At 40.2% G+C, this 25,201-nt stretch overlaps 1 protein-coding gene across 3 annotated transcripts in view; it reads left to right on the top strand.

Moving 5' to 3' along the window:
• Positions 1-6,993: 6,993 nt before the first annotated feature.
• Positions 6,994-25,201, top strand: part of IL12RB2 (interleukin 12 receptor subunit beta 2) — an 88,942-nt gene continuing 70,734 nt past the window's right edge. The window contains exons 1-4 of one of the 3 annotated variants that reach the window (XM_032296642.1): positions 6,994-8,022; positions 19,579-19,680; positions 20,549-20,836; positions 24,391-24,505. In XM_032296642.1, coding sequence (XP_032152533.1) covers positions 19,611-19,680; positions 20,549-20,836; positions 24,391-24,505 — 473 coding nt within the window. In that variant the 5' untranslated portion in view covers positions 6,994-8,022; positions 19,579-19,610. Of the gene's footprint in view, positions 8,023-13,466; positions 19,681-20,548; positions 20,837-24,390; positions 24,506-25,201 lie in introns of those variants that run through there. The other 2 variants (XM_032296641.1, XM_032296643.1) reach the window with 2 other exon arrangements.

The raw sequence follows: 25,201 nt of genomic DNA, 5'->3' as shown, positions 1-25,201 counted from the left end.
GGCAGAGACATCCAGAAAATAATACGGCAGACTAAGACTGATACAGGAAGCTCTCTCTAACTCCAAACACATAGAAATCATATTTTTTTCCTTTTTTTCTTGATGATCTAAACAAATTTTTTAATTGTTTAAAATATATAGCCAAGCCAAAAGTAGGAAAGAAATATCCCATGTGCCAGAAATGAAAAGAGGCTCAAAGTAAGGGCATCAAGTGAGAGAGAAAACAGAACAGCTCACAGGAGTGAAAGAAACAATTATACACCTTCGGGACTGGAGTTTTAATACTGCTTAGGAGAGTAAGTGATCGGTCTTGGATCTGTGCTTGATGGAAAGCTTGAACAACCCTGGGAACCACACAGGACTGTCCCATTAGTGAGAATGGGAAAGGAAAACTCCACCAAAACAACACAATAAGACAATAAAAAGAAGTAAGAAGTAGATGTGAAGAGACAAAGGTTTCGTTATTTTTAGGTGATTTAATCATTTGCATTTAAAAGGTTCAAGATAAACTATTATAACCAATAAAATAAACTGTTTTAACAGACTGTTATAATAGTTTACCAGAACAAGATCAGTGTATAAAAAGAGATCGAGACCATCCTGGTCAACATGGTGAAACCCCGTCTCTACTAAAAATACAAAAAATTAGCTGGGCATGGTGGTGCGTGCCTGTAATCCCAGCTACTCAGGAGGCTGAGGCAGGAGAATTGCCTGAACCCAGGAGGCGGAGGTTGTGGTGAGCCGAGATCGCGCCATTGCACTCCAGCCTGGGTAACAAGAGCAAAACTCCATCTAAAAAAAAAATAAATAAAAAAAAAAGCATTAGTGGGCCAGACGTGGTGGCTCACGCCTATAATCCCAGCACTCTGGGAGGCTGAGGCAGACGAATTGTTTGAGTACAGGAGTTTGAGACCAGCCTGGGCAACATAGCAAAACCCTGCCTCTACTAAAAACACAAAAAAGTTAACTGGGAGTAGTGTTACATGCCTATAGTCCCAGCTACTCAGGAGGCTGAGATGGGAGGATCACCTGAGCCCAGAAGGTCGAGGATGCAGTGAGCCAACATCGTGCCACTGCACTGCAGCCTGGGTGACAATGCAAGACTCTGTCTCAAAAAAAAAAGTATTCCTTGGTTTCAGCAACATCCAATAAAAAAATATAATCAAAATATTTCATTTATCATAACGACAAACAACAATGTGAGAATTAACATAAGTAATGCCAGAACTTTGTGTGTAAAAAATTTTAGGTAAACATTATTTATAAAATAACTATACCACACATATAGCTCAAAATTCAGATACAAAAAGAAATATTACTTTAAAATCTCCTACCACCTTTCCCAGCCACACAATGGGGTGGTCACCCTTTGTTTCTTTTGCATATTTTTTTTTAAGAGATATCCTAGGCATACATAGGTAAATATTTTTTTCTTATTGTTTTACAAAATGACAGCATAGTAGAACATTAATCTGCACTTCACTTTTTTCACATATAAATATATCTTGGGGATAATTTCGTATCATTACAAATAAAATGATTTCATTCTTTTAAAATGAGGCATCATATTCCTTGTATACAACCAATCCCATATAAATGGAAATTGGTGCAAACAATGTTATTGCAAAAATCCCTACACATTATTTTCCACATTTCTATGTGCAAGAATATCTTACGTTCAAATTGTTAGATGAGAAAGTGTTAAGTCAAAGGTTATATGGAGTTAAAATTTTGATAGATAAGACAATAGACCTCCATAGAGGTTATGCTAATGTACATGGCCACCAGCAGTATAGGTTAATGTACTGTTTTCTCCCAATTTTCTCTCCATCTTAGTGGGTTTTAACAAATTTTGATCTTTGCCAATAGGATATGTAAAAAATGGCCTCATGCAAATAAAACAGGGAAAGGAATATCGCTTCACATCCACTAGAATGGCTATAATCAGAAAGATATAACAACAGGTTTTGGTGAGGCTATGGAAAAATCAGAACCTTCATATACTACTGACAGTAGGAATTTAAAATGAGGCAGCCACTTTGGAAAACAGTCTGGCAGTTTCTTGAAACTTAAACATACTGTTTGACCCAACAGTTTTACTCCTAGGGATATACGCAAGACAAATGAAAACTTATGTCCATGCAAAAATGTGTCTATGACTATTCATAGCAACATCATCATTCTACCAAACAGTAGAATAATCAAAATATCTGTTATCCCAAGAAAATGAATAGAAAATAAGTAATTAATAAAAATAGACAATTCGTAGGAGGAGAAACCTGAAAGGCTAATAGATATATGAAAAGATGTTCAACTTGACTATTAATAATAGAAATGTACATTAAAACTATATCAAGACCATTTTTGCAATAGTTTCACAGTTGTGCAACCATCACTACAATCAATTTTATTTATTTGTTTGTTTGAAATGGAGTTTCCCTCTTGTTGCCCAGGCTGGAGTGCAAGGGAGTGACCTTGGCTCATAGCAACCTCTGGGAGGCTGAGGCAGGAGAGTCATTTGAACCCGGAAGGTGGAGGCTGCAGTGAGCTGAGATCATGCCACTGCACTTCAGTCTGGGCAACATAGCAAGACTCTGTTTTTTAAAAAAAAAGAAAAAAATGAGAGATCTACTATGTACATTATAGAATGAAGTTTGTGTCATGTGGTAAGGGAAAACCAAAGATAGATGGATGGATAGAGAAATAGAATAACTCAATTTTGTTTAAATATAGAATATATTTTCTATATGGTTTAAATAAAAAAAATACCTAAAATGCTTTTATATATCTATAAAGGCATGAAGAAAAATATGGAAAGATTCTCATAAAACTATTATTTGGGAAGGAGAGACTGGAAGGGAAAGGAAATATTATTAAAATTTGATACTCCTCTGCAGCGTTTGATTTGTAGAAAGGGATACTTGAGATTACTCCTGTCTCAGTTTTAGTAGGGGTCCTACAGGCCAAAATAAAAAATGAATGCATTCCCCGCTGAAGACAGTGGTACTTTGGACCAGTGACTTCTGGTGTGTCACATGCTTCCCCTTGTCCTAAGCTGAGCATTCATCGTCCCTGTTCCACTGTATTACATCCTTGCTGGGGGGTGTAGGTAATCTGGCTTTTTGTGTTTGTTTTTAGGCTGTGGATACAAAGGAGCTATATTTCAGTAGGTAGCCACCACTGCTCATTTTTCAGAGCGCTTGGCTCTAAGCTGGATGCCGTGATTGGACAGGACTTTGGGTGTCTCACTTGGGAAATCAGAGTATTTTCTATTTATGAGAAGCATGGGGAAAAGGGATATTTGAAGCCAGAAGAGGGAAATGTAGAAAAGAATCTTAATGATTGTACATCCACATTTCAGAGTGCTTTCCGTAGGGCTTCTGTTGATATACTCTATAACAAACCAAAAACAAAAAAACAACAGCCACAAAAAATGAGGAACATATGTGTGGTTTTGTGTGGAATGTTTGTGAGAAATTTGCCTTTTATGCGAACACTCCCTTTTTTATAAGAACTTGCCAAAATTTTACACCACTAAAAGTTCTGGCTCTGATGACCAGGTAACCAGCCCATGACATGATGCAATCTGTGAATCCTGTAACATATGTTTATGTTTAGCTGCTAAGAATAGCAGAGCCAGTTTGTGAATAAAGTTTATACTGTGCAGAACCCTGCAGCTATCACAGCTTTAAATTTGCCTCATGTCTCACTTTACTTTTTAACCTTTATGTTCATTTAACAAGGCTTCCAGCAATCCAAAAACATCTTGAAAATGCATTGTTCCTCTCCAAGGCTGCTGCATTTTTATATTTTTTCCATGAGGATTTTTTTTTTTTTTCTTCCCAGAGTCTCACTTTGTTGCCCAGGCTGGAGTGCAGTGGTGCCAGCTTGGCTCACTGCAACCTCTGCCTCCCAGGTTCAAGCCATTCCCCTGCCTCAGCTTCCTGAGCAGCTAGAATTACAGGTGTATGCCACCATGCCTAGCTAAGTTTTGTATTTTCAGTAGAGGTGGGATTTCTCCATGTTGGCGAGGCCAGTCTTGAACTCTTGTCCTCAGGTGATCCACCCACTTCAGCCTCCCACAATGCTGAGATTATAGGTATGAGCGACTGAGCCTGGCCAGTTTGTTCATCTGTAAACAATGTTTGTGCTTGTTAAATGTCAGTTGTGGAGAATTTATAAGTCTACATCTTAAGAATTATGAAGATTATTCATAATCTGAGAATCTGTTATTGCACTATTTTAATTTTATATAAACTTTTTCAACACATAACACTACAAATATATTCAGGAGTTATGTTGGTGGCCTATAAGTTTAATATTTTGGAGAGATGAGTATAAAACTAATAAAAAAACTTCTAGAAATGAAACTTTTACAAAGTGAGGCAGCAAGGCTGAGCAGTTAATCTTAGACGCTGAGTTTCCTCATTATAAGTAAAAGTTTAAAATCATGTTAAAACCTTCTTGCCAAGCTTAACAAGTGCCAGCATTCATTTGATGCCCTAAATCACTATGTTGGCAACCACCTCTTAGTATTTATCCTGACAAGTGACACTTTAGGAAAAGCACATCTCAGTTATTCATAGAATAGTGTGATTAAGTATTTTCAGGGTGTTTGGTATCAGCAATGAACCAAATTAGACATTTAAAGTAATGGAAATATACCAGAAATGGAAACTGAACTAGTATTTCCTAGAAAAGAGTTTGTCACTGTCACTGTGGTTATCCACTTAATTGAGCTTTTGATTTGCAAGTACATTCATTTACCTAACAGCTATACAGAAGACCATGTCACACCCATAGACTTAGAAATGATTACCCTAACAATGATAGTTGACATTTTGGGTTGTAGATGAGGCTCTTGCTTCAGCAAGCATTCTCTACCATCTAGGGTTTATTCTTTAAAAAGCACAGAAGCAAAGTTGATTTTTGTTTTTGTTTTTTTCTCCAACTAGGCAAGCAACCACTGACAAAAGCCAGGCCTGTGTTAGTGAAACTCCTAGGTAATAAAAGGAGGATAAGGCAGAGAAAAGAAGAGGGGAAATAGAAAGGTCTCTACAGATGGTTAGATTTTATACAGAAAGGTTAATGACTTGCTAAGAAAAATTATATTTAATATTTCAACTAATTTTTAACTGTCCAAAAGTGTGAAGATTGAACAACAGCTATAATCCTGTTGAATTGGCCGAAAAGAATGGGATCTCTCTAGAACAAGTCAGTTCAACTCAGTAAATACTTATTGATACCTGCCCTGTGCCACTCAGTGTGCCAGATGCTGATGATAAGGGATCCTGGCATGCATAGAGTTCATAATCCAGGGAGCAGGCAGGATAAGAGAACCACTGATAAAGTAGGAATTAGTGCAAGTTTTCACTTGATAATGTAACTCTAAGTTAAATAATATACTGACAGACCTGCAGCATGATGATTTCTCAAGTAATATTTACGTAAGAGTGGTCATCTTCTGGCTCCTTTTTTCTTGCATCTAGGGAAAAGGAGATAATAAAGAAAGCTATCATTGTTACCTGCATCTTACTGTGTTCTCATAATTTGTCATGCTTAACGACCAGATTCAAGTTCTTTCCTGAATAGCCCTCATCTGTTCCCTCAAAGAATATGCCTCAGATGCATTTGGAACACCATTTTGTGTCTGACTTCCACAATTTCCCAAGATGCTGCCATTAGGAGTTAATAGAGCAGTGGTCTTTCAACATTTTAGATGGTGTACTTCTTCAGGAAAAAAAAAAAAAAAGCATTTTTGAGAAACATCCTCAACATATGTTTGGTTGTTTCTTTATTTCCTTATGAAATATATGCATATGTATATGTATATGTGTGTACACATATACATGCACACACACACATACATATCAATTAAATTTTAAATGAGATAAAGGGCAAAATACATTTTTGAAATTATTGATTTATTAACAAAATTAAAAGCCTCCCTTCTCACTAAAAAGTATTGAAAAATCCATGAATTATGCAAGATTGTTACAACATTTGGTTATAAGAATCTTGTTATTCCTGATATCAGTTGTCATTTTAAATTAATGAGAAGCTGCCGCATTTTTGTATTTTTTAACAAGTAGATTCAACATTCACTGAACCGCTCAAAGATTGAAACAAAATAGCAAATTGTTTCCAAGTTTTTAAAAGTATTTTCTGTAGATGACAATCATATAATATTCAGTAAGAAAAACACACTTTGGCAACATAATGGCAACGCTTTGAAATATTTGTTTTCAAATGGTCTCTTCATAACAAGATATCACTTGGTGTGAAAATTTCCTTGAAGAAACAACAACAAATAAACCTCTGGGGTTTTTTGTTCTACAAACAGATCTTTTAGATAACATATACTGAGAGCCATATATCAAAACAGAAAGGATCAGCAAATTTGGGATATTTGTGGGGTTTTTTGGTAAAAATAAATAAAATGTCTCACTTTAAGACGACTTTTAAAAACTTTGTTACAAATGATTTTTACCATTATGTATCATCTCATTACAAAGTAATATTAAGATTCTAGGGTCTACAATTTAAAAGATTTCAATTAAATTATTTATGTAGATAAATTACTAAAGCATGTAAACTACAATATGTCACAATCCCATAAAGACAATCTACTGTACATTGTTGATTCTAAGATGTACATTTTTCACATTTAACACCTCAAACATTGGGAGCGGTTTTAAGGTGATGCCCAGAAGTATGGTTTGTAGTTACCTGCTTGTTTGGGCTCAGCAAACCTGGATTGGGCTCAGTGGACTAGAAGAAAACTCCAGACACAAGTAGGTGGGGGGAGGAGGGTCTTACAAAAAAATTCTATAGATAATATACATACGTCTAAAATCTAAAAGATATCTCTAAAATTTTAGTTAAAAAGATTCTAAATTTTGAGAAAACATTGTCATTGTTTACCTGGCAGTTCTTTTTATTTCTTACTAATGCATAAATAATGGTATGTCTTATAATTAAGGAAGTCTCAGAATTAAAGAAATATTGTTGGTGGGGCACAGAGGTTCAGGCTTGTAATCCCTGCACTTTGGGAGGCCAAGGCAGGAAGATCACTTGAGGCCAGGAGTTTGAGACCAGCCTGGGCAACAGAGTGAGATTCTGTCTCTATAAATTAAAATAGTTTTTAAAGTAAGTATGACAAAAATAAGAGCACAGCTGCCAACCCCTCTGCACTGTGGGCAGTTTTCCTTCTTCCTTGATAACATCACTTCTAACACGGGATCTATGTGGACTGGTGACACGCCATCTGTTCAAGTTTAACTTCTTTCTCATTTTTTAGATAGCAAATACAAAGGTTAGTTCCAGGATGTTCTGTTCGCACTGCAGTGGGCGGTCTTGAGCACAACCCACTTTGGAGGGCTCGGCGCTCAGGTGTGGTAAGAGCTGGGCGGTGCAGAGCACAGAGAAAGGACATCTGCGAGGAAAGTTCCCTGATGCCTGTCAGCAAAGTGCCACTTCTCTGTGGCTGTGAGCGCAGAGAACCTGATCCTGTGGCGCGTATCTTACCTTGGTGCATAAGGCAGCTCAGCTCGGTCAACCCTTGCTCCGTCTTTTGAGACAGGCTTTATTATCCGCATTTTGTGTGAGGGGAAACTGAGGGAGGAGAGAGAATTACCTTGCTCAAGGCGACACAGCAGAGCGCACAGGTGGCAGAATCCCACCCGAGCCCGCTTCGACCCCCGGCGTGGAAACCACAGGCGCCCGCCGGGCTGCTTGTCTGGCGCTGAACTAGTAGCTGGTCCTCTCCGCCGGGCGGCCACCGCCCAGCACAGGCTCCTGCCCCGGCCCGACCCCTACTCGCCGCCAGCACCGCGTGCCTCTGCGCTACCGCGCCCACCCCGGGCTTAGTGGCGCGGGGGTGGCGGGCGCGGAGGCGGGAGGGCTGGCGCTGGCACCTGGTAGGGCAGAGCGCTGGCGGAGAGCCTGACACGTGCGGCTTGAGCACCGGGGCCGCCAGGTCCCCGCAGGCCCTGGACCGCGCCCGCGGGCAGGCAACAGGCGGTGAGTGACCAGTGGCTCGGGGTGGGGCGGAACCCCAGGATCCCGGGCCAGCGGGGTGTCTGCGTGCCCGGGCTTCTGTGCCTCGCGTCTCCCGAGGGGCCTTCGGCGACGGCCTCTCTCTTTAAGAGCATCACGAAAAAAAAAAAAAAAAAATATATATATATATATATATAATGATGATGATTATTATTAAGACTTCCAATATGATCTCATATGACTTCTCTTCATCACGGTCCTAACGTTCTGGGCACAGATGTTCGCTTGGAGCTGCTGGGTTGTAGTTTGGCTAGACGAGGGGAGGGAGCGCGCGGACTGAGCCTCTAAAGTACTGTTTCAGCCGGGGCACGGAGGGTGGGCACACCGGAAGGGAGGGGACAGCGACTGGAAAAGGGCAGAGCGCACTCCTGAGGGTCCAGCCTTGGTTCAGGCCCACAGGCGTGGCTCCCGTTGCCTGAAAATGGATATAATCTGAGTAAGATATTGCCGGGGGTGGGGGTGGGGGTCTTCCATTGTCTTGGATGAGGGTGAACTATCCCTGTCTCAGCAGGCTTTTCTGTGGCCTCTGGACTGACCCAGCGTCCCTGCGTGGCCAGTTACTAGTAGGAAGCTCTGGTGCAAGTCAGCTGGCCAGCCTCAGTTTTCTCTTCTGTGAAATGCCTCTTCATTTGCGAAATATGAGGCCCTTCTCACCTCCCTGGGACATACTAAATAGCAGCATTGTACGGGATTATGTATCTGTACCATTAGATCCAGGTCTTACGAATAGTAACCCAAAAGCATGCAAATAGACCTGGTCTAAGAACAGGGACCCCCCGCGCGATTGCTCAGGCCTGTCATCTCAGCACTTTGGGAGGCTGAGGCGGTTAGATCACTTGAGGTCAGGAGTTAAAGACCACCCTGGCCAACTTGGTGAAACCCTGTGTCTACTAAAAATATAAAAATTAGCTGGGCATGGTGCCCATGCCTATAATCCCAGCTATTCGGGAGGCTGAGGCAGGAGAATTGCTTGAATTTGGGAGGTGGAGGTTACAGTGAGCCAAGAGGGGGCCATGGCACTGCAGCCTGGGCAACAGAGCAAGACTCTGTCTTAAACATATATATGTATCAGGCCAAAATTAGTCCCTTCACTCCCATTTTTAAAACTCTAGATAATTGTTATAATCTACTGTAGAATGTGTAGATGAACATCTTTGTTGAGCACCTACCATGTACTTGGTTCTTGGATATATATTATCTAATTCTTTTAAAACATAGTGAAATTGTTGTTAGTATTCCCATTTTACAGACGTGGAAACTTACATGTTTCACACAGAGAGTTACAGGTTTCTGGCTCAAAACTGTGTTCCTTCTGTTTCCATCTCTGGCACAGGACCTTGTAACCCCCTCCACGTGAGCAAACAAGTATTGGATTCTCATTCTCCATTAATAGGTATGGTACAGTGCCCTATTTCTCTGTACAACACTTAAAGGGCCTCAGTGGCTAAGAGCTGATACTTTCCTTCCCTATTTTAATGTGAAATCCTCAATATGTTACACTCTGTCTTTGTTAGGCACAACAGGCTCTAGAAAAGTTTGCAATATGCTCTTTTCCATGTCCTGCTTCTTGAATGTTATGATGATTATATAAGCTGATAAATTCCCAAACTTTGACAAATGTAATCTTTCCTGTATTAGAATGAGTTTTAGTGTGGAAAAAACATTCTAAAGCACACATATAGTTTTTAAGGCGGAATAATCCTCCAAGTACAGTAGGTATTGGGCGTCATTTCTCAGTTGTGGATTTATTTTTGTAATGCTGCACCTGCTTTGTTCTCTACCAAATTATTTTTCATCTTAGTAATTACACTCAGCACCGCTGTCTACTCCTACATATAAATTTGTGCAGACTGGTCAGGTGTAGTGGCTCACATCTGTAATCCTGGCACTTTGGGATGCTGAGGCGGGCAGATCACCTGAGGTCAGGAGTTCAAGACTAGCCTGACCAACATTGTGAAACCCCATCTCTACTAAAAATACAAAAATTGGCCAACCGTGGTGGCACATGCCTGTAATTCCAGCTTCTTGGGAGGCTGGAGAATCGCTTGAACCCAGGAGGCAGAGGTTGCAGTGAGCTGAGATGTTGTCCGCTGCCTAGGTGACAAGAGTGAAATTTCGTCTCAAAAAAAAAAAAAAAAAAAGAAGAAGAAGAAGAAAAAAAAATGTGCAGAATAACCTAAAAAGAAAGCCAAATTCCAAAAGAATTCTTGCTCTTGGAAGTTTCTAGTGCTCTTTGCTAGTGTAACAGTGGTTTTGTTTTTTTTCCAAATAAGTATTGAACATGTACATTATGGTCCGTGCATTTGCTGGACTTAGACTTAGTGAATATAAAGAAATGTAAGACCCAGTTCATGACCTACGAAGTCAAAATCATAGGGGAAAATTCTGAGAATACTTAATATGTCTTAAATGATAGGTGGCATGAAATTAGGAGGTATAGAATCTAGTTTTAATCAAATCAATCTTTCAGTGGTAAACCAGATGAATGGGCAAAGAGAATCAAAAGCAAGGCCATCTAACGTAATTCTCATAGTGTCACTGAAAAGAAGTGATACTGCCTTTTTTCTTATCATAATAATACTAGTAGGTAGCATTGATTGAGCTGTTGCTACATACCAGGCACTCTGCCAACAGCTTGTCATTTAACTCCCACAACAATTCTGAAAGGTAGGTGCTGTTTTTATTCCCACTTTATGGATGAAGAAACTTAAGCTGAGTGGTCAAGTGATTTGTCACAGGCTATACAGTTAGAATTATCCAAGCCAAGACTTAGGTGTCCTGAGCAGATCCACTGCTCATTTCATTACTGCTCTAGTTGCACAGGAGGCTGTCCTAGGAGCTTGCACTGAAGTGATGAGAGTAAACATGGTTCAATTCCTCTTGGAGGCAGTAGCTTTGTGGCTTCAACATGGGAGCCCTGAGGCTTGCTGAGAATAATGGGGGGGGGTAAGCCTGTTCCTGCGGAGTTTAAACCAATAGAAAGGGGAAAGCAGTTCGACTAACAAGAGCATCAAGCATGGATTTTTATTTCTCAGATGCTCATGGAGTTGGAAGGAAAGCATAGAATGTAACTCTAATCCAATTGTGGATTTATGTGTGGTTTTTCTGGGTTATCTGGGTCAACTTGCAGATTTTTCTGTATGTAGAATAGGATGCTGATTATTACTTTATGTACTTGATCAAATATTAACAACTAAATTATATGCTTTCATAATGATAAACTGCTAAGTAAATGCCTACAAAAATTATTAAAATTAGAATCTTAATTAACCTCTATTTCACAATGATAAGCAGGAAAAGCAACACATTAAGTAAAATATCAGGTGATACTGAGATGGAAGGTTGTTAGTGTAGAGACTTCAGTTAATTCATAATTTATATGAGAAACCTTGAGAAACATTGTGGAATAGTCGTCACTACTTTCAGTTTTTTAATTCCCCTCCCAGGTGTGCCTCCAATTATCTTAAAATAATTGTGACATTCTTAGAAAACTCTCAAAACAATGTAATTATTTTAATATGATAATGCCTCATAGTACTTTATGAAAATACTCAGTGGTTGCTTACAGGGTGAAGCAAAACCTGGCCAGGACTTCACCATACCCAAGATTCAAAGGTAAACCTGCTGCCATTATCCACGAACAGAGTCTTCCAGACTGAGGACGTCAAAGAAAAAACCTTTCCAATAAACTAAAGAAGAAAAGTTCGTGAAAGATGCTTAATTTTCTCAATAAGGGTCAATTGCTTTCCTTTTTCTTTTTCTTTTATTTTTTTTTTATTTTTTATTTTGAGATGGAGTTTTGCTCTTGTTGCCCAGGCTGGAGTACAATGGAGCAATCTCGGTTCACTGCAACCTCCGCCTCCCAGTTCAAGCGATTCTCCTGCCTCAGCCTCCTGAGCAGCTGGGATTACAGGCATGTGCCACTATGCCTGGCTGATTTTGTATTTTTAGTAGAAACAGGTTTTCTCCATTTTGGTCAGGCTGGTCTAGAACTCCCGACCTCAGGTGATCCACCCACCTTGGCCTCCCAAAGTGCCGGGATTACAGGTGTGAGCCACCGTGCCCGGCCCAATTGCTGTTTTTAAAACAAGGAAAGGAGGCTTTGGAGTATGAAGTTACCTGCCATGGCGACAGAGGCAGAAGTGGAGGAACAAAGGATGGCGCCTGGGGCCTCTTTCCAGCACATCATCCCTCCCAATGGAAGACAGCTTATTTTATCGACAAATCTAGCAACATGCAGAGAGTGAATCAGAGAAGGTTGGAGTTTTTTAAACTTTATCGAACACTTGCCATGAGAGTTTTAGGCTTATGGGAAATATTCAAAGAAAGAAAAGAGGTCATGTAGTTTGTTTGAAAGTGTCTTGTTTCTCCAAGACTCCATCCATGTCTTGTTTCTTTCTTTTTACTGTTATATTGTAGAAATGCTTGTTCAATTTATAGGATAAAATAGTCCTCAGTACAGATGATTGAGGGGTTGGGGTTGGGTAATTCATTTCAAGTGTGATTTGTTTACACACATTTCAGGAGCCTATGATGTCAAATGGGATATATCTAAAATGGAAATAAAGACAAACAGAATTAACAGAAACAACATTCCAGAAAAAATTGAAAAAAAGAGAGAAATGAATAAAGGAACTTTTTAAAAATATATAAACAGGTCATGAAGAGGGAAAGGAGAAAACACATTGAATTAACAAAAAAGGAACAAAAATTCAGAAGTCTTTTGAATTTGAGCAAGAAAACAAAGTTCCTGTACTTGGGTGAAATTAAAGAGGAGCCAAAAGAAAAGCAATTGACCCTTATTGAGAAAATTAAACCTCTTTCATGAACTTTTCTTCCTTAGTTTATTGGAAAGTTTCGTTGTTTCATCCTCTTTTGAGGGAGGTGGGCATCAGAAGTAATGAGTCAACCTGCTGAAGAGTAAAGCATTAGGCATTATAAATGCTTTACTAGATAGGTATCATAAAGATTGTATGTAAGGTGCCTAGCATCATATCTGAAACACAATAAGAGATCAAATAACTGCAGTGTTAATATTAGTACAGTGTTAACATTAGCATTATTTTTAGTATTATGCTGCTACTGTTGCTACTGATTACAAGCAGTCTCACATCTGAAAGTAATGTTGGCTTAGAAATCAGGAGGCTGGCTGGGCGCGGTGGCTCACACCTGTTATCCCAGCACTGTGGGAGGCCGAAGCAGGCAGATCACCTGAGGTCAGGAGTTCAAGATCAGCCTGGCCAACACGGTAAAATCCTGTCTCTACTAAAAATCCAAAAATTAGCCAGGCATGGTGGCACACACCTGTATTCTCAGCTATTCGGGGGGCTGAGGCAGCAGAATCGCTTGAACCCAGGAGGCGGAGGTTGCAGTGAGCTGAGATTGCACCATTGGTCTCCAGCCTGTGTGACAGAATGAGACTGCATTTCAAAAAAAAAAAAAAAGAAAGAAAAGAAATATGCTATTAATGTTTACTTGAGTAAATCCCCTCTTTTTTTCTAGGCCATGGTTACCAATTTGTAAAGTAGGGAAGGTGTAATAAATGGCCTCTGAAGTGTTGTCTGTATACTGATTTGCTACCAGTAAAACATCTCTGTAAGTAGCGTCGCAGGCAGAAGGGAAGAATTTTGTTCTTTGCCTCATTCAGTCACCTGATCATTAACAGCATGCATTTATATGACGTTGAGACACATTTGAAACAGCTATTTGGTTGTCTGTGGTAGCCCAGGCTGAAATGTCAGCTGTCGGAGGGAAGGGAGCAGCAGGACACAGTAGTTATTAGTAACTTGTATGGCTCCTTCCTCCCCTGATTTTTAAGTTATTTGATAGTCTTAGGAATTAAGATTTGTTCATCTGGCCTAACAAAATGAACACTTCTAGTATATTGACAATCATTCATGATTCAGCGAAGAAATACAAATGAGAGAATCAACAGGGGAAATAGGAACTAGCCTCAGTGGGGTTCCTACTTTGTACTAAGTATTCTCATGAATCCATGATGCCATGAACTGTTAACAATAACTTTGTCTTAATCGTCACGGTAACTTTGTCCAGATAGGTATTACTATACCTACTGTAAGGGATGAGGAAATGGAGCTCTCACGGTCAATAGCACACAGCAGAACTGAGATCCATTCACCTTTTTCTTTTTCTTAATATCACTATTTTTTTGACCTTAATACAGTGATACAGAAGAAAAATTTGGAAGTAGAAAGTGTTCCTGCCAATATGAGATTATCACTTGTGAAAGGAAACTTAAGAGTTTTTTTTTTTTCCTAGCCTAGCACAATACGATTTGGAAGTAGCTGCATGCTTTGTGCTTCTCTCTAGAGCAATGGGGAAAGAGGTTGGTCGGGGAGTAATTGTTGCCTCTGTCTTTCTGCCGGTTGGTGTATTTCTGGTTTGTTCCCGCCCACCCACTCCCCTACCCACCATGTGAGACGTTGTTTTCACCATCTGGAAACTGTCACAACTTGAGTGATGAGTCAATGACATAGCACACTCTTTGATTTTCTGATTCAAGACAGAGTTGTTGTTTCAATATTGACCCTCTAGACAGGGCATGTGAAGGATGTTTACAGCTGACAGGAGGTTTCATTTTATTGGAACATACCTCATTTACTTGAAGGTCGTTGGGGATTCTGAACTTCTCATAAATGGAGAAGCTATTTTTACCTGGTAGTCAGAGAAAATGAGCAAGTTTGTGTTTGGATCAGTATACCACTATATAAACTCAAATTTATCTTCCATTTTACCTATTTCATATAAATATAGATGTTTATATAATATACACATATATTTTAACCTATTTAATATATAGGACATAATATATAAAAACATATTTCATATGTATCCATTTTTTAAATCCTTATAATAATTACCATCTGAGTTTTTTACTATTTGGAGAATGTTAGAGCTTCATAAATTGTGATGCATGTTGAAAATTTCTACAGAGGAGTGCTGCAGATATCTTGCATCCATTCATTCAGTTATCTTCCAGTTCAATCCATAATTTTATCTTGTGTAAGACTATTCCAAATTTTAATACAACAGCTAACATAGGGGTAGAAAAACTCCCCTCCATCCTTCTAGTGTCTTGGGTGAGTCTGAAAATTAAATTGACATTAGATTAACAGGAAAAAAATAATACAAATTTACTCATCAAATATTATGGGACACGGGAGCACATGAAGAAATGAAGACCTGAAGAAATAGTTAGAGTCAGTTACTTAAATACTGGATTGAACAAAGAATAGTAAGCTATAAATATGTGACTAAATTATGTGGGGATGCTAAAGTCTGTACAGAATTCTCTTGTTCTCATCTTCTCATCCTTGAAGATAAGGAGCTTGCAAGGTAATGAAGGAGATAGACAGGTATCTAAATAAATTAGCTCCCTTTACGGTATGTGCTAAGGCAAGAAGATGCCAGGGCGCTCTGAGGATACTGGTAGGAGGGGTCACTCTGACCTGAAGACATACGTAAGGCTTCCTGAAATCTGACCACTTCTTTCTATTGCCACTACTGCACCTGAGGCCCACGTCATCATCATCACCTGTGTCCCGCAGTCGTTTCCTAACTGGCCTGGCTGCATCCACCCAAGTCCCCAGACAAGTGTGTGTGTGTGTGTGTTAATGTAATGTGTATCTTGTTACACCCTCAATTAAAACTCAACTAAATCAGTAAAATTCCTAATTAAACACCAGTGGTTTCTCATATATTTAAGAGTAAAATCTAGGCTCCCATTTTTGGCAAACAAGTCCATAGTAAATCTGGCTCCTGCCTTCTCTAATTTCATCTCATACCATCTCCCTGCAGTCACTTTCTCCAGCTACCCTGCCCTTATTTCTGTACCTCTCCCTTGGCAAGCTCATTCGTCTGCCTCCAGGCTGTGCATTCACCATTCCTCTGTCAGGAAAAAGTGTTCCCACATATTCAGCTGGCCAGCACCAATCTTAGCCCACGTTTCGCTTCCTACAAATGCCTTCGTTGACCAGCTTCTATCCTCCCCAGGGTCTCTCCTCTTTTATAGCCTTCTTTTATTATTACCTGAACTCACCAGTTTGTTGCTTATATTTTTGTTTTCTGCCTCCATGAGAGGATGTTGTTTCCATGAGAGCTAAAATCCCTTCTGTCTTGTTCTTTATTGTATCCCAAGGCCTTGGCACTAGCAGCTGCTTAATACATATTTACTGAATGAATAACTGCATGAAAGGTGTCTGAATTGAGCTTAGATGGATGAGTAAGACTCACCCAGTGTAAGAATAGTGGGAAAGTAAAGAGAATAGCATGAAGGAAAGACACAAAGGCATGACTCGGCATGGAACGGGCAGGGGTAGAAGCAGCTCAGTGTCACTGGAGAGTGGTGTCAGCAGAGAACGGTGGTAGATGTGGCTGGTGATAGACAGGAATTAGCTCACAGAGGCCGTTGTACTCCGTGATCTTGGACTTTTTTGGTTTAGAGATGAGGAGACCTGCAGATTTTGGGTTAAATCTGTGCTTCTCAAACGTTTTAACAACAACTCACAAGAAATACATTTTATGTACCTGTGAACTGAGATCCATCCCCAGCTGTTAGAGGCTGTCACATTCATTGGCTCCTGGCTCCTTCCTCCACTTCAAAGCCAGCAGCAGCAGAGTTGAGTCCTTCATACATCGTATCTCTCTGACCCACTCTCTTGCCTTTCTTTTACACTTTTAAGGACTCCTGTGATTGCATTGGGGCCACTTGGTTAATCCGGGATAATCTTCCCATCTCAAGGTTCTCAACTTTAATCACATCTCCAAAGTGTTTTTGCCATTTGAATATGTTCACAGATTCTGGGGATTAGAGCATGGACATCTTTTTTGGGCCATTTTCCTGCCTACCACAGGGATGTTTATAGGGAATTTTCTAAAGATCATATTCCTTTCCCTCCTTTGCATCTTTCTTTCAATAGACATTTATTGAATACTAAATGTTTCCCAGTGTTAATTGCTGGTATTCAGCGGTGAGCAAGATAGTCAATGTTCCTGCTTTTATGGGGCTTATACTCTAGTATAAAAGACAGATGACAAGTAATTAAGTAAAGAAATAAGGTAGTTGCAGATTGTACCATGAAGACAATAATAAGGTGATGAGTAAAAAATCACTTGGGGAAGACCACGTTGGTCAGGGAGGGTGTGGGAGGGATAGAGATAGCGGTCAGGGAGGGGCTTCCTGGGCAAGTAACACATGAGCTGAAATCTAAAGGATATAAATACATCAGCCACACGAAAAAACAAGGGAAAATGATTCTAGCAGAGGACATGGAAAATGCAAAGTCTCCTAGGCAGCAAAGAGCATGCCTGCATTGTTCAAGGAACAGTCTGAAGGCTAGTGTGAATGGAGCAGAATGAGCCAGGCAAACATATAAAGTGATGATGGCAAGATGGGAGGAAGTGAGGCCATGCAGTGGCTGAGAGATTGTGAGCGATATGGGCTGTGGATATTTTACTAACAGCAGTAGGTACCTATTGAAGGATTTCAAACAGTGGTGGTGTGCAGCAGGTAACATGATTTGATTTATGTTTTTAAAAGGGAGTGAGCTATGTGAAAATGGCTTAGAAAGGGCAAGGCTGGATTGGAAAGACATGTTGGGGCCTAGTGTAGACTAGGGGAGAGATGACAGTGGTTTGAACAAGGGTGAGGGGACAGTTGGAATGGAGAGAAGTGCATTGATCTGTAACATGCTTTGGGGGTAAAGCTGGCAGGACTAGAGATGGTTTTGCTGTAGAAGATGAGAAAGAGGTTGGAATCAAAGATGACTTCTAGATGTTTTTAACAACTTAGGGGTAAGAATGTCATTCATTGACATAGAAAAGGCTGAAGGAAGAACCAGTTTGGAGAAGGGGTGCTAAGAGTTCAAACTGAACGCCTTGATATTGAGAAGCCTGTTAGACATTCGAGAGGTGACGCCAAGGAGACAGATGGATGAGACTGGAGCTCAGGGGGATGTGTGAGTTGGAGATCTGTGTCTGAAATCTTTAGCTTGCAGATGACATCTAGAGCCAGGGTACCAGGTGAGATCCCTAAGGAGAAAGTAGAAATAGAAAAAAAAAAAAAAAAATACCTTGAGTGTGCTAAGGTCCTCCAAGAGTTAAAAATCAAGAGGAAAAGAAAGAGTAGCCAGCAAAGACTTAGGCTAATATTATTTAGGGTTTTCCTGAATGATGACTAGGCTAGAGGTAGAGGAATCAAAGGCCACTTTCCTAGAACCCCACAGGGACAACACTGCTGTATCTCCAGCACGTAGTGTGCCTAGCACGTGAAAGGCAGACATCCATATTGAATGCATAAGTGACATTGTCTGAAGCTCTTCAGTATCTTCTGCATATGTCTAGGTAGGGGGTTAAGAGGTAAACTTTTGCTTTGCATTGGCTACCTTTTAGTGGCCTGACATCACAGAACTTCCCAGCCTACTTTATGAATTTTTGGCCTATTTTTAATAGAATTTTTAAAATGTATTATTGACCAGTGGAGCCATTTCTTAGGTTTGAATTGGAAACAAATCAGAAATTGCCAGCTTATGTTTTCTGACATATTCAAGATAAAATCACTCTGTAAAATAAATAACTAATTAAAAAACAAATAAATAAATGAGCTTCTCTAGAAAATGCAAACAACCCTTGGAATTTCTTTTTTACTGCCAAAGAGATCAATCTTTTACTACTAAGTTCCAGGTGGGTTATGAACCATTTTTCAATATATATTTCCAGAATCACATGACTGGATCAGCAACTCTAATTAGTCAAAATACTCTGTCTGATATGATGATGAAGCCTTGTTTGGAAGAAAAAGTAAAAGAAAAAGTGTTGTGTGGGACTAAGGTTCAGACAGGTTAAGTAACTTGCAGGTAGTCTCAAGCATTTAAACCCAGTTCTAAAGGACCCCAAAGCCCATTGCCATGGTCTGAATGTTTATTCCCCCTCCCAAATTCATATGTTAAAATCCTAACTCTCAAGGTGATGATATTAGGAGGCGGGGTCTTTGGGAGGTGATTGGGTCATGAAGGTAGAATTTTCACGAATGGGACTAGTGCCCATGAGAGCTCTGTTGTCCTTTCCACCATGTGAGGTCACAGCAAGAAGGCCCCATCTATGAACCATTTATGAAGTGGGCCCTCACCAGACGCCAAATCTGCTGACCTCTTGATCTTGGACTTGCCAGCCTCCAGAACTGTGAAAAATAAATTTTTGATGTTTATCATCTACCTAGTTTATGAGTATTTTGTTATAACAGCTCAAATGGACAAGGACTTCCAGTTCCTTCTCTAATCCTTTGCTGACCCCAAGAAGTTTCACTGAGATGGGGGTTGAAAGGTGGCTAAGATATTGGATTTACTAGTTTTAAAGGTATATATCATTTTTTAAAATAACAAACAAAATTTCAACAAAGTGGAGAAAAATAAAGTGATACTTGAAGCTCTTCTGAACTATTTTGGCTCTGGTATTTTCTAAATGTATTTAACATGAATGAATTTGTCTTCTTTTGCAAGGAAGAATACAAAGCTTTATACCAGAGTTGATTGTTGATGGCACATAGAGGCTGCTCATTGGCACTTATTTTTATAATCATGTGGCTGTTGATTAAAGCAAAAATAGGTAAGATATTTCTATAAGTTACTCTGTGGAAGAATTTGTGGTTTAAATTTTCCATTACAGGTGAAGTATTTATTTGCAGTAAATGTTTAGGTAGTTGGTCTTTTGTAGTCAATCTCTGTCATTTAAGTGGGTAAGTCTGGTTCTGTCTATAACTAATAGTTCTTCTATTTAATTTGCACTAATGATTAATATAGGGGTCCAATTATTTTATGTCCTCCTAAGAAAGTGGCTTAGAAATCCAGCTAGGCATCACAAATACATGTTTTACATTTCAGCACATTTTTCTTCCTGCCTCCCGCCCTCCACAAGTTCTTTTTTTTTTTTTTTTTTTTTCTGAGACAGGGTCTGGCTCTGTTATCCAGGCGACGTGCAGTAGCACAATGTTTGCAATACTCTTTTAATGCTCTTTTAACACTTTTTTTTTTTTTCTTGGTACAAGTATTTAAGTAAAAATTGTAAATCATAAATGGTGATGGAAACAGATGTGATTTATTCTGCGAAGGCTTTAGTAGTCTGGTAAATAATTTGCATATAAGAGAGGCTGGTTTTACCCAGAACTGTGTTCCTGAATGTTCTTTCAATCCTGCTTTCTCACCACTTTCCTGGCTATAGGTCTGATTATAGTTCTGATTGTAGTAATACTGTTATGAGCAGGATGCATATATTCATTCAAATACAGTTAGACTTCAATATGTTTATCTTCTGTTCTCATTACACATCACCATTATAACCAGAGACATGTAAGTTATTTATACTTGCATGATCCGATGGGGCTAATTTTATCCTGTTTTGGGGAATTACATAAACTCTTCATTTTGAAATGGGTTTATTATCACAAACTAAATATTGCATTTGTACCTTATTGCAGATGAGTGCAGGAGGGGCGATGTGACTGTGAAGCCTTCCCATGCAATTTTACTTGGATCCACTGTCAATATTTCATGCACTTTGAAGCCCAGACAAGGCTGCTTGAATGATTCCAGACATAACAAGTTAATCCTGTACAAGTTTGACAGAAGAATCAGTTTTCACCATGGCCACTCCCTCAGTTCTCAAATCACAGGTCTTCCCCTTGGTACAACCTTGTTTGTCTGCAAATTGGCCTGTATCAATAGTGATGAAATTAAAATATGCGGAGCAGAGATCTTAGTTGGTGGTGAGCATTCCATTTTGAATTTTTAAAACTTGGCAATCTTTTAGTATTTTTCATGTGTTAAGCAGAAACCCAGATACAGGTCCATGTTCTTTCTTTCCCACCACATTGAAGTATTTTATGTTGATACCGACATGAGAGCTTCAATGTGTGAAGTTCAGAAATTGAAATCTTATTTGGCAAGTCTCTCTCTCTCTCTCTGCAGTTGGATCTTTATGTCTTCTTGACTTACAAGAATGTGTTTAAAGCTACAGCCTCCTAAAAAGAAGAAAGAGATGTCTTTTTAGACTTACACAGCCCAGGATGTCTATGCAGAGTTGTGCAGCACCTCTCGCCCTCCCTAACTTAATGCCCCCCAAAATAGTTCTTCCATCCATGCTCACCTAGACCACTGGTTCTCACACTTCATAGAAGTTAAAAGAAAACATTGATCGTACTTATTGTCTTTTCCTCAGTTCTCTAGAAAACTGACTGCAGAAAAAAACAACAAAAACAAACAAACAAACAAAAAACCTGACCTGCTAACAATTCACGGGAAGGGGGTGTGGGTCAGAGGAGTTACACAGCCGCGAGGAGGCAAGAGGGACGGAGTGAGCCAGGAAAGGGACAAAAGGAAATACTAGGTGGTAACATGACTGAGCTGGCCACAGCTTCAACATAAAGTACAGCTGGTTGTTTGTGCATTTAGAGACATTACCAGGAAGAGCATATAGAAATCTCATGAAGGAGAAAGAAAGAAGAATTTAACTATCTCCCATTGGTCAAAGTTACCCTGACAGGGGATCAGTTTCCCACACTGCTGGCTTGCATCGCTCGTTCCTTGCAACAGCTGCTGGGGGATTAGAACTAAAGTGTCAGAGTCGACATCTGCAGCATGAGCCACAGTGCACAGGATGAACCAGCAGCACACCTACTGCAGTTCCCAGCCTGCAGCCCACAGCCTTGCACGTCCAACCAGGCAAGCCCGTGAGCAAGCATGAGACCTGAGGGATTTCATGGTACCCTGTGCCTCAGGGGTTCCAGAGAAGCTTTGGGGTGGCAGACAAGAGGCATGAAGAGACTAGGAAGAATTGCTATAGCAGGCTGGCTGACAAGCCTCATAGACATGGTATCTGTCATGAAGGCTATGATACAGAGCTCAGTGAGACTCTGTCCAGGAAAGATGGAAACCTCTTCTCTGTGACCCATAAGGATATATATGCATAGCTGGTGCCAGGCAATTTTCCACCAAAAGCATGGAGCAGAAGACCAAGCAAGTGGCCAAGCAGATCATTGGCAGGAGGCATAAAGTAGGCCAAGTACGCACCTTCCAGCTCAGAGCCTCCTGTTCATACCACTGTGAGTCGTGTACTTATCATTGACAGCCTGTGGTGTAGCAGAAGTGCCATGGGCTTTGAATGTCAACTCTGCCAGTAGCAGTGTACCTTAGACAACTTAAATTACCTGAGCCTCAGTTTCTCCATCTGTAATATAAAGATAATAACATCTACCTCATGAAATGGTTGTAGTCATTAGATCCCCTCTTATAAGCAAAGTGCTTAATCCCATGCAAGGCACATGGGAGGCATTTAGGTGATGGCTTCAGGCTTCTCAACAGCAACCTGGAATGTGGAAGGCAACAGAGTCCTGACTAAAAATTCTTTTCGACTTAGAATTCTATACTCAGTCAAAGTATCAGTCAAACGTGAGGGTAGAATAAAGACATTTTAAACTATGCTCAAAATATTTCCTCCCATGCACCCTTTCCCAGAGAACTCCTGGAGGCTATGCCCCACCAACACAAGTCGTTCAACAAGAAGGAGGAAAACATTAAATCTAAGAAACAAGAGAGCCAAAGGAAAAGGAGAAAGAACTTAGGAAACACTGAGGATGAGCAGTCCCAGAATGACAGCTGGTTACCAGGCATGGAGGCAACTGGTCTTATACTGGAAAGTACACAAGGATCCAAGAGAGCGGTCCTCAAGCAAATGAAATGGATAGAAGTCCCAATATATTGCAGTATATTGAACAGTGATTCAGATAATTGACTTGGAAGTTTGAAATTTTATTAACAAGAAAACTAAACAAATGGAAAAGCAAGATAATTACTAATTCTAAGATTAAAAGTTGTATAGAAAATATAAAGTTAACATAATATTCTATATGGCTCAGTCATGAGTAGTTTGTGTATATGCATAAGTATACACTGTGTAAATATATATATAAATATGTCTAAATGTATATATGTACACAGGTACATATGTATACAAGGAAGAGACTTTTGTTTTTGTTTTTGTTTTTTTTGAGATGGAGTCTTATCCTGACCCCCAGGCTGGAGTGCAGTGGTGCAATCTCAGCTCACTGCAACTTCTGCCTCCTGGGCTCCAGCAATTCTTCTGCCTCCGCCTCCCAAGTAGCTGGGATTACAGGCATGCACCACCATGCCCAGCTAATTTTTGTATTTTTAGTAGAGATTGGGTTTCACCATGTTGGCCAGACTGGTCTCCAATTCCTAAACTCACTGATCCGCCGCCCTCAGCCTCCTGAGTAGCTGGAATTATAGACATGCACCACCGTGTCTGGCTAATTTTTTTATTTTCTATTTTATTGAAGAAATTAGATTTAGATGGTGTAGACCAGGAGGACATGACTAGGGTGGGTGGATATAAGTGTCCTGACAGCAAATATCAGGTGAAGAAAGCAAATAAGTCTGTCTTTTTTTTTTTTTTTTTTTTTTTTTGAGACAAGGTCTTACTCTGTCGCCCAGGCTGGAGTGCAGTGGCACGATCTCAGCTCACTGCAACCTCCTGCCTCCTTGGTTCAAGCAATTCTCCTGCCTCAGCCTCCCTAGTAGCCGGAATTACAGGCACCCACCACCATGCCCAACTTAAGTTTTATATTTTGAGTAGAGACAGGGTTTTACCATGTTGTCCAAGCTGGTCTTGAACTCCTCACCTCAGGTGATCCACCTGCCTTGGCCTCCCAAAGTGCTGGGATTATAGGCTTGAGCCACTGTGCCCAACCAAGTCTCTCATTTTTAAAGGTTTCTAATATTTGAATGGGCATCACTCTAAAAAATGTTAATTTATTATTCCCAGGGGTAATGGAGCTAGCACTGATGTTCGCCTGTCAGGGAAAATGGTAAAATATGAAGTAAAAGGCCTGGACTTGAGTTAGCCATGCCTAAGCTGGAGCCTTGATTCTGCTGCTTCATTATTTTATAATCTTGGGCCAGATAGTTCACCTCTCTTAGTTTCCTGTCTGAAAAAATAAAGATAATAATGGTATCTACCTCATGGGGTTCTGTGCTGTCTAATTCTGAAAAACTGCACATAGCACTGGGCTAGGTGTATAGTTATAGTAAGTATTTGATCCATATTTACTACTATTATTACTGTTTCTAGAAGAAATTTATGCCTTAATGGCAAACTGGGACTTGTATGGAATCTAAAATAGCTTTTAGTTTACCTGGGTTTATGGCATGTGGGGGAGGTGTTGTCATGTTGTTGGCAGATAATAACAATTTGGTTGAAGTATCACCTGTGTGATATATAAAGTTTTGTCTTTTCTTTTTAAAGTTGCTCCAGAACAGCCTCAAAACTTATCCTGCATACAGAAGGGAGAACAAGGGACAGTGGCCTGCACCTGGGTTAGAGGACGAGACACCCACCTATACACTGAGTATACTCTACAGTGAGTGAGAGGCTGTATTTCTGCAGCTGTTTTGTAGATCTTCTCTTAAATGACATTTAGAAATAGCTGTTTTATTTATTTATTTTGAGATGGAGTTTTGCTCTGTCACCAGGCTAGAGTGCAGTGGCACATTCTCGGCTCACTGCAACCTCTGCCTCCCAGATTCAAGCAATTCTCCTGCCTCAGCCTCCTGAGTAGCTGGGACTACAGGCATGAGTCACCACACCCAACTAACTTTTGTATTTTTAGTAGAGACAGGGTTTCACCATGTAGGCCAGGATGGTCTCAGTCTCTAGACCTCATGATCCGCCCTCCTCTGCCTCCCAAAATACTGGGATTATAGGGGTGAGCCACCGTGCCTGGCCTATCTGTTTTATTTTTACCAGAAAGAAGAAACAATAGATATCTCTAGATAATTAAATACTTTTTAAAAAAGTTTCTAGTGTTGGGCCGGGCGCGGTGGCTCAAGCCTGTAATCCCAGCACTTTGGGAGGCCGAGGCGGGTGGATCACGAGGTCAAGAGATCGAGACCATCCTGGTCAACATGGTGAAACCCCGTCTCTACTAAAAATACAAAAAATTAGCTGGGCATGGTGGCACGTGCCTGTAATCCCAGCTACTCAGGAGGCTGAGGCAGGAGAATTGCCTCAACCCAGGAGGCGGAGGTTGCGGTGAGCCGAGATCGCGCCATTGCAC

The sequence above is a fragment of the Sapajus apella genome, unplaced genomic scaffold, assembly GCF_009761245.1.
Source record: "Sapajus apella isolate SASKATOON/1434 unplaced genomic scaffold, GSC_monkey_1.0 scaffold36, whole genome shotgun sequence".
Taxonomy (NCBI): Eukaryota; Metazoa; Chordata; class Mammalia; order Primates; family Cebidae; genus Sapajus; species Sapajus apella.
The sequence above is the reverse complement of the archived record's forward strand: the minus strand, read 5'-3'. Positions and strand labels throughout refer to the sequence as shown.